This window comes from Merops nubicus, unplaced genomic scaffold (assembly GCF_000691845.1).
Source record: "Merops nubicus isolate BGI_N331 unplaced genomic scaffold, ASM69184v1 scaffold18153, whole genome shotgun sequence".
Lineage (NCBI taxonomy): Eukaryota > Metazoa > Chordata > Aves > Coraciiformes > Meropidae > Merops > Merops nubicus.
In genome coordinates, this window is record NW_008597083.1 from 3,377 (window position 1) to 13,425 (window position 10,049).

A 10,049-nucleotide genomic window follows, 5' to 3' on the forward strand; every position below is an offset into this window, starting at 1 on the left:
TGAGGAAGCCCTAATTATTTCGCAGTACATATTTCACTGTTCTCTCTGTCAAGGAACATTCTAGTATTATAAAATATTTATGAAAAGTATTTATTAAAAATACTCCATTTATTCCAGTAACTTAATACTTTCCTTTTTATACAACAGAGTCTTAAAGTCATTGCACTATTTCAGGCTTATATATTAGTAAAAGCTTAGGGCAATATGCTTTGCATAACTTTTAAAAAGTAGAAGGGAAAATACTGCTTACTTCATTGGTTTATCATTAGTGCATGTTACTTAGCATGTATAGGCCTTGACATAATAGAAATGAAAATAGGGGGTGATTCTGTTTCAAGAATTTGTAATAATTCCTTCTCTTTAACGGATGAATGTGTTCTGTATTGGCAAAAGAACTTGTTGCTACCAAAACTGAAATAAGATCCTTGAAACAGAAAGGATGTTGCCATGGAAAAATGAAGTAACACTCAGTGCAGCTGTGAAGCATTAATGAATAGGATATTTTTTTAAAAGATCATTTGTGTTTGGTGTGGCTTGGAGGGTCCCAACCAGATGGTTTCCATGAACAGGATCTGACCCCCAGCTTGAGGACTTCTTACTGGCAGATTACTTCATTTTCTTTCCCTTGGATTGTCAGATCCTTACATTAATGCAAGATTTACTGCTGCAGATTTGTATTCGGTTACATAAATCAGTCACATTTTACATTAAATTCACAATTTTAGACAGGGTTTAACAGTTATTTAAAAAGTGTAAAAAGATTTATATGATAGCTTTAATATATGCTATTAATGTAGTTTAAGAATTTGGATTATATATATTTTAAAGGACTTTCTGATCAGTGAAGCAATATGCAGTGCACATTCTCACTTTTGTCCAAAATGTAATTCCATAATTTTAATGCACTCTTCCATTCCTTCACTAGAACTTGTTATTAGACAGATCTACAGATTCTGTCAGATAAATGTACACAAATTAAATTGAAGCTGATAATTGTGTGTAAGCAGAATCTGTCTCTGAGTCCTTCAACAGGTGCAGTTGAATTTTGCACTTACTGGGCCCTTGTGTGGCCAACTTGTCAATTTCTTATGTAATTATTATAAATGCATGATTTTCCCTAAAATGTGGTATGTTGCCACATGTTGATTGTGTTGTCCTTTGAAATCCTGCAATAATGTTTTGCAAAATTCATCTATAAACTTAAAACACAAGTAAGCAAAGCATATCTGTAGGCAAGTCTGTAATATTATGGATGAGGGCCTGATGCGATCATATAAACCCCAACAAAATTTATGGTCCAACTCCCATTCAATTGTTTGAAAGTGAATGGCAAAGTAGCATTTGAAAGAGTGAAGCTGTGTGAATCCATTCCAATATTCTTGATATGGCAAGGTAAAAGAAAAAAAAAAATGGTCAGATGAGCTTGTCTTCCATATAAAGGTGTACTGAAAATTAAGTGCAAAGACTCTGAGTGTCAAGATCTCTTCTCTGTAATACTTTTAAAAACATCTCCTGTAGGTCCTACTGCTGGTAAAGTGATGAAGTGTAGTATCTCTGCAAGTTGGTGAAATTTTTGTATTATTGTTACCACATGGTTTGTATATCCAGGCAGTATTTGATGTTAATCATCATGGATATATACCTATGTCTTTATATATATATGTGAGGCACTGGATGATTTGTTGTGAACTGTTTACTCTGCAAATGCACTGATGAAACAAAAGTCATACTGATTATAAATTCTTTTGTCATCTATTTATCATTATCCCACAATGGCCTGACCTGCAACCTATTACTAATAGACCAGAAAACGATCTAATATGTTACTGTAAGAATCTTTGCAAATTGACACAATGACTAATTTACCAGTTTAAAAAAAAAATAAAATCTATTACATCTGTAACAATACGCTGTTGCTTTTCATCCTGTAAAAATACACTCTGCAACCTTGGATCAATAAACTACTTATCAAAGATGTAATTAACTTCATTTCACAACTCAAACAGTTCTAAATCCAGAAACAAACACAGACTTCATGTAACAATGTGTTTATTTTTGCAAAATTCTACTTAATTTTTTTTGTAGTGAATTCTTGTCAGTTTGTCTAAGCAAAAGGGCACAAAAATGCTGAAATAAGGATGAATATCTGTGTTCTCCTCACCAGGCTGGCAAAATACTTATGGTTCTGGGGAATTCCACCTCTATTGCAAATCACTACTATAGTCTCCAGGGATTATTAGCCTTCATGGGGAGGGTTTGGAATACACACATTGGTTATCAGGTCTAAGATGTGATGTCTTTAATGATGTCAAATAAAAATACTCCGTTATATAAGTTTAAGCAAACAAACATTCTTGTATCACAGCTACAAATAGCATCTTGTGTCTAACATTTTGTACACTAGACTTTTCCAAACAATGTAAGGAAAATGAAGTGAATCATAGCTTGCGGTCGCTTAACAAAGCATTCAAGTGTGCAGGCTGTTGGGGCTATTTGATATCCAGGTGCAAAAGAGTACTTGTAAGAGCCAAGATAGACTTACAGTCTGCAGCTTACGCCACCTCTGAGTTAACAGGTTGTGATGAGTTCAGTTCTTGGTTTGAGCTTTCTCAGAATCTCATAAGTAGATGGCAGAGTGGGTCAGAAATGTTTCAGGATAACAGCATTGCTTGAAAATGAAGGAAGAAAAGAGTGCTATTTAATGTAAAACCACTTACATTACCTCTGATTTGCAATGAAACAGGACAAAAGCTGTATAAACTTCATTAACTTTATTTGTGTCTTGTTCTCTGTGTGTAGGTGAGCACCTGTCCATTTGCTCTAATGCCAGTTTTTCAGTAAAGTTTGTATTTTTCATGGTTTATTTGATGATTAACCTTTTTGTGCGTGCTCATTACTGTGGACTAGAAAGTGAAGACAGAATTTTCCCTGAAATAGGTCTTTATAGAAGTCTTCAAAGAAAGTAACAGCATATAAAATTTTGGTTAGTTCTGGAGGCTTGGCTATTGCTAACAAAAGCTAATGAACTGCAAAAGGAAGAGGGCTTTCCCAGCTTGATTGTGAGAACATTTTCTGACTCAGTGACACTTCTTATGAAAAGTTGTTGAAATGTACATAGGTGTATGTTTGGCAACACCTTTCTGATCAAATTTACAGACCGAAGTCACACTTCTTCTTCCCTCCTGTATTCGTAATTTACAAGAATATATTTTCCAACATTTTTTCTTAATTCAGCTAAAAGCTAAGACCATTTTCAATCAATTGTGATGAATGAGTAACTTGAGATTTTGTACCACGATGAATACTCCACATAGAGGGGAAAAAATGGTAATCTGTTTCTGATAAATCTTTCTTGGTTTTGTTTTTTCAGCTTGAAGTGCAGTCCTGTTGTGTATTCCTGCCCAATGATAGCCTGCCTTCCCCAAGTACTATTGTGTCAGGGGACATTCCTGGGACTGTGCGAAGCTGGTACCATGGGCAGGCCAGTATGCCTGCCACACTTGTCGTCTGCTTGCCCCAGGTAAAGATTATGAGTGCTGGACACAAACACATGGAACCATTGCAGGAAATCCCCTTTGTTGTGCTGAGACCCATCCTGGAAGAAGGTAGTGTGATTAAACTCAAAAAACTTAATCTTTAATTTCCGTTTTTTACTGTGATGAAAAGTATATATTATTTTGAAAACTTCTGATGTTGTACTGCTTTTTTAGCAGTGTGTTATGTATTGATGGCTAGAAATTCTAATGACAAGTTTTGCCATATGGAGATGAAAGTGAGTCTCACCACCAAAGAGCTACTTCTGTGATATGTTTTTGTAATATTTGTTGAGACCAAAAGAATTCAGAAGTGCAATTTTTACATTTATTGGGTTTGTCATGTGTCACCGTGCAGCCACAAATAGTTAATTTGACACAACAGGAGGCATCAATGAGTTGTGAATTCCAAGACAGAATGGAGGCAGGTTAGGAAGAAGTTCTTATGCTAACTTTGATGGCAAACTAAGAAGAAACCAAACAACAAACAAACCAAATGGGGAAAAAAAAAAATCTTGGATCAAACCAGACATTAGGAGAAGGTTCTTCACAGAGAGAATGGTCCATCACTGGAACAGGCTCTGGAGGGAAGTGCTCATGGCATCAACACTGTCAGAGCTCATGGTGTGTCTGGATGATGCTTTTAGTCATATGACTTAATTTTAGGTAGTCCTGCTGATCCTTATGAGTCCCTTCCAAATTAAGATTTTCTATGATTTCATATAAGATGAGAAAAGAAATCCATAAATATAGCAGATTATTGAAGGAAAAGAATGAGGCTTTATTGGTCATCATGATAAGCAAAAACTGTTCCATTTGTGTCAGTAGGAATTGTTGCAGGGTTTTTGTAGAGATTTGGAGAAAAAACTGAGAAGATTTGTATAGGTGTTTACAGGGCGATGCTCTTTTGCATAGGCTAAGGATGAGAAAAAGCATGGTAGTTCTTATCTGACAAACTAATATTTGGTAGAAGTTTGAGCTGTAGACCAACTGGAGGGAAGAATCAGCTTTTAACATTCCACAACTGACTGAGAAATGAAAGGAGGGGTTAAACTGTGAAGGACCGAGCAAGTGAAAACGAGCTGCTTGTGTCCATTATGATTTTTTTTTTTTTTTTTTAAATAGAGCCCTTAGAAATTATCAAAGTAAATGGTAAATGGATTTGCAGCAGTTTTCTGAAGGAATGCTCACGTAAAAATCTTGTTCTACAGATATTCATATGAAAAAAATGTGTATTGGAAATAGGTGAGGCAAGTATCTCTAACAGTCTGGAGTCTTGGGGTTTGAGTTTGTTTTAATGGCATCCCTGAGATCTAGAAACATAATCAAGTTTAAAATTTCATAGCAATGCCAGTTGTTGTGGTTTAACCCCAGCAGGCAGGTTAGCCCCACACAGCACATTACCCCTTTGTGATTCTGAGAGAGTCAGAAGGGGAAAAGTGAGAAAACTCAAGGGTGCAGATAAAAGCATTTTAATAGGTAAAGCAAAAACTGCATGTGCAAGGAAAGCAAACTAAGGAATTAAATCTCTACTTCCTGTCAGCAGGCAGGTGTTCAGCCATCTCCAGGAAAGCTGCACACTATCATGTGTAATGGTTACATGGGAAGGCAAACACCATCACTTTGAATGTCTTTCTGCTTCCTTTCCCCCCCAGAATTTATTGCTGGGCAGGATGTTATATGGTTTGGGGTGTGCCTTTGGTCAGTTGGGGTCAGCTGTCCCAGCTGTGTCCCTTCCCAGCTTGGTGTGTACCCTCAGCTTCCTTGCTGGTGGCATAGTGTGAGAAACAGAAAACACCTTCAGATTGTTCTAGCACTGTTCAACAGTAACTAAAATGTCCCCATGTTATCAACAGTTTTCATCACAAATCTCAAACAACACTGTGTCAGCTACTAGGAGGAAAATGAAGTCTAGCCCAGCCAAACCAAATACGACGGTGTACCGTTAGTTCATCATTCTATTCTTGAACTACATGATTTGGAAAGAATTGTTGCTGGTTTGTGTATTCATTCTAAGATGAAGAGAGGGAGATGCAGCCATTGTTTCATTGCTTTTGTGACAGAATTTTCTGGGAAAATGACTCTGCATACTTATTGCTGAAATATAATTGCAAAAAGTGTGCTATGAAAAACTAAGTCAAAATCACATTCAAGAGCTACTTCTGCTCCTGCCACCTGAAATTAGTTTGGATCTGTAACAGTGTTTTCCCTCTCCCTTTCCCTCTCCCTTCTGCTATTTATATTGGACCCTTCTCTGCCTTCCTGTATTTTACCTTAACTCACAGCAACAAAAATAAAATTGTAGGTTTTAGTACTGGAAGTCATACTAGAGATGCTGCCAACTGAAAAGGGGAGAAAAAAAAAAAAGGTAAACTAAGGAAAAAGAAAAGAGAGAAAAAGGTATATGTGTTTTTTCTAATAACTTTCATTAGGAATGATCCAAGTTTCTGATCATAGTGGCAGATAAAAGATAAATTTAACCAGTGTCTTAGTTTGTTTTAAACTGATGATGTCATTTGAAGTGTTTATGAAAGTAAGAAGTCATTTGCATTTTGTTAAAACCAAATTTGAAGGAAGGATCCTAGTGAGAGGAAAGGATCTCCTTGGCTGGGATAAAGCCTATGGTAAGGAATTTATTTGTGTGTGGCTTTGTGCTCTGGGAATAATGCCAAACAGAAGTTCTCACAATCTTGATATTTTTGATTCTCTACTGGAGCCGTTGCCTTCTCCTATGCCAAAACTCCCCCTTAAAATAGGCTCTTAAAAAGTTTTTTTCAAAGACTTTGTCACCTTCTTTGTTTCTTCTCATGTAGAGGTAAATAATTTTTATGGGCTTTCATCAGGAGACTCTCTTAATTTGCATTCTGTCTTTGAACAAGACTTCAGGGACATTCTGCTGTTCTTAAGACATTACCATCTCTCTGAAATGATGTTCAATCTTGCTTTTCCTGGAAACTGTTTTGAATCATTCCTTCTATTATAAAGAAGATAGAAGTAAAAGGCTTGTTTACAGGATGAACTGTTTTAAGGAAGCTGTGGGCTCACGTATATTTTTCCAATTACATGAAAAAAACTAAAAGAGGAGGAAAAGGGAGCATAGTCATACTGTCATTTGGGGATATTGCATCCTGCTTACAGAGACTTACTGACCTCAAGTTATCAACATACTGTACAAATAGCCTAAATGATATCCTACGATCGGGTTTCTCAATTTGTTTTCAGAGTTCTGATACACTTCTTTTCTGTGGTAATAGTAGTTTGTAGGAATGCTTAAAAGAACATTTTGAGTACAATACTTCAATTCAGGCATGTAACTCAGCTCTGTCATACTAACAGGAACAGATTTATATATGTAAAGAACAAGATATCCTATTGAATTTCTGTTGAATAACAAATACAACTAAATAAGTTCAAAAAAAGGCATTAAATTATGTTAAGTTTTATCTTTATGGTTCACGTCAGTCAGGTAAGAGATCCATGAGGTACTAGTCACTGAGGGTATTAAAACAGAATCATAGAACAATCCAGGTTGAAAGGGAGCTTGAACGATGATGTAGTCCAAAATTTTGGCAAAGGGAGCCTAGATGAGAGAATACAGCACCCTGTCCAGTCACTTCTTTAAATCCTCCTCTTCCCTGTGGAGATTGTTTCAGTCAATGATTGTTCCTACTGTAAAAAATTTCTTTTTTATGTTAAAGTGAAACCTCTCCCGGTGCAAGTTGTACCTGTTGCCCCTTGTTGTCTACATTTTGGCTTCTTGTGAAGAGGTGGACCTCTACCCTATTTGTAGCTGCCCTTTAATTCTTCTTGGTAACCATTTTACTTAAATAGTTAGAAACTCAGTTTGAGGAGAACTGAAACATTTAGAGAACTGCGTAAGGTCTGTTATGACTTTCTCTGTATACTTGTGTACATCCAACTTCAAATACTTGACAATTCGTCTATATGTTCTCTTAAGTCTCAACCTATAGTGATAGGATAAAATGTGGTAAATTTACAGTTGAATGGTATGTTGTTATGATCAGGACTTCTGGACTGCTAAGTGATCTTCCAAAAATTTCAAATATTATAATAGGAAAATAAATTGAAGGCATAAAAACAACTAAAATTTTCCTTCAAGAAAAGCACTAAGTTTTAGATGCCAAAAATGTCCTCATTATTACTCTATGAGATCTTCCTGTGTTTAGAATAATTCTTAATTATTCTAATTTAGAATATTGTCCTGGCTTCCACTCATTTTTCAACTAGTTACTGTTTTTTTTTCAGTCTGTTCTCCCTGCTTCAATCCTTGAATCTTTTTTCTTATGAATCCATCTTTGTGAAAATATTTGGTTAGGTCAGAAACAATGGGATACAGATATTTAGGTAAGACACACGAAAATACTTTTTAGAAACAGGTGTTCAAAATAAAATTGTTGTTGATACTACTAGATATCATATTCATATGCTTATATGGATAGCAGTGTACTAACAATCATGTAAATCACTGTATTCCAACCATATAAATCTGAGGGATGTTTTGTTTGTGAAATGTGATGAATTATATAACATTACAGATTTCTGTAGCATATGTTTAAACTCAGTGAGTTGTCAAGTGACTTGTAAGGAAATAGAAAATCAGAGCTTCTAATAATATTGTGTGAATAAATTACAGTGACGTGTTGGTCATAAGCTACTACAATATAATAGAAGCTTATGGATTTCAACGTGAAAAAAGTTAAGTGTTTAAAGTAGAGCAGCAGTATGTTGGCATTCTTAGAAGTCATCATGTGTTAGATCTTAAGATCTTAACTGAGATCTTAGATTAAGTTAGATCTTAATTTAAGTTAGATCAACTTAATATAATAACTGAAAAATAATTTCTGTAAATTGTAAAATGAATATTTGACATTTAAATAGTATGCTATTTGAGCTATAAAAATCATGGTAATGATATTTAACTTATCAGTTATGGTCGATGACCTTAGAAAATTAGGTCTTACATTTAAGTGACATTCTTCAGTATTTGAATAGCTATGCAGTTCTGCATAAACGACTTGTTAATGTTGTGTTCAGCTGTTAGAGGTCTCTAGTAGCTGAGAAAAGTCGGTCTCTTTGTGCTGATATGAGCTCTGGACTTGGGCTGACTCCTTAGGGATTTCAACTGGGTGCGTCTAGGATTATGCAGCCATACAACTGCCTCCCTGTTGCACGACTGGGAGGAAGTACAGCAGTGGTTATGGTTGCACTGTCCTTTTCTTTTACACACTGCATGTCATATGATAATGTGAGTGCATTGGGAATGCGTACAAGAGAAGGAAATGAAGACAGAGTAGTCAAGATGATTTTTACAGATTGTAAAAGATACCTTCAGCAAGCCTGGGAATACATCCTAGATCATATACACGGTTAAGTTTGCATGATCTCCCTTGTACCATTACTAATTTTAAACAAACAAAATTTCTCTTTTGTACAACTGTCAACATTGTATACACAACAGTGTGTACAACTGGCACTTCTGCAATTTATTTTTTAAAATAAAGAGAAGTGTGATATAAAAGTGAGAGGAAGTAGTTAGTCCATTTGTCAATATTGTATGTCATGCATATGGAAGAGCTTAAGGAACTACCAGAGAAAGTGCTTGCACATAGCAAAAATTTGTTGCTATGTATTTTGGAAAAATAACTCAAAGACTCTGTAGGAAAGGAGTCTTGCTAAACTATTGCAAATAACAGATAAATTACGAATACCAGTTCTTTGAAAATTGTCTGGTGATTTGAGCAGTCAGCTGCTGAGGATCAGAAAGTAGGATTTATATATTTAAGAAGTTATCAAAGGAGTTGAGATATCTTAGTGAATACATATTTAAGTTTTTTAAATCAGTAGTGACATTTGAAAAATCAAAAATAGAGATTTATGAGAGCAGTAGATGAGGAATTAACCAGAATCTTCAAACACACTAGGGGTCTTTGATGTGTATCTTTTATAATTTTGGGAGAATCTCAGTAATTAGGTGAAAGAACAGTAGTATGCATGGATGGGAAGGTTAGATGTAGAGAAAATATCTGCCAAGTGTGGCACTGACTTTTCCTTACTTCCTACTAATAAATACTATTTGAAATAAATGCCATAAATAATGTTGCTTTTGATGTTTAGACACTTTGAATTAATGACTGAAATAGTTTCATAAAACCAGTCTGCAAATGAATGCAGGTCCAGATTTTTTAAACTTAATAAAGCAAACATAGGTACAACAGCAGAACAAGCATTTATCAGGTGGACAGTTTCAGTATAATGCCAAAATGGACACATAGTGTGCATGGAGCTGAAGAAGAATTTTTATTGTTGTAAATTTGTCTTGTATTTACTACAGTGTTCAGCATATTGCAGTTTTTGTTCATTGATAAAATTTGATCAGTGTTTTCCTTTAAGGTAGATAATGTATGCAGCATAGAAGGGCTAACGTTCTGTGTTTTCTTTGGAGATTCTTTCCTTCTAATCCATGAAATACAAGCAATGTTATTTTACCGGGGGGGG

At 35.3% G+C, this 10,049-nt stretch overlaps 1 protein-coding gene across 1 annotated transcript in view; it reads left to right on the forward strand.

Moving 5' to 3' along the window:
* Window positions 1–3,370: 3,370 nt before the first annotated feature.
* The window catches only part of LOC103769408 (vacuolar protein sorting-associated protein 13B-like), a gene marked incomplete at both ends in the record, with an annotated part of 15,461 nt that continues 8,782 nt past the window's right edge, over window positions 3,371–10,049 (forward strand). Inside the window, one exon of the mRNA XM_008936598.1 lies at window positions 3,371–3,605. Coding sequence (XP_008934846.1) covers window positions 3,371–3,605 — 235 coding nt within the window. The remainder of the gene's footprint in view (window positions 3,606–10,049) is intronic.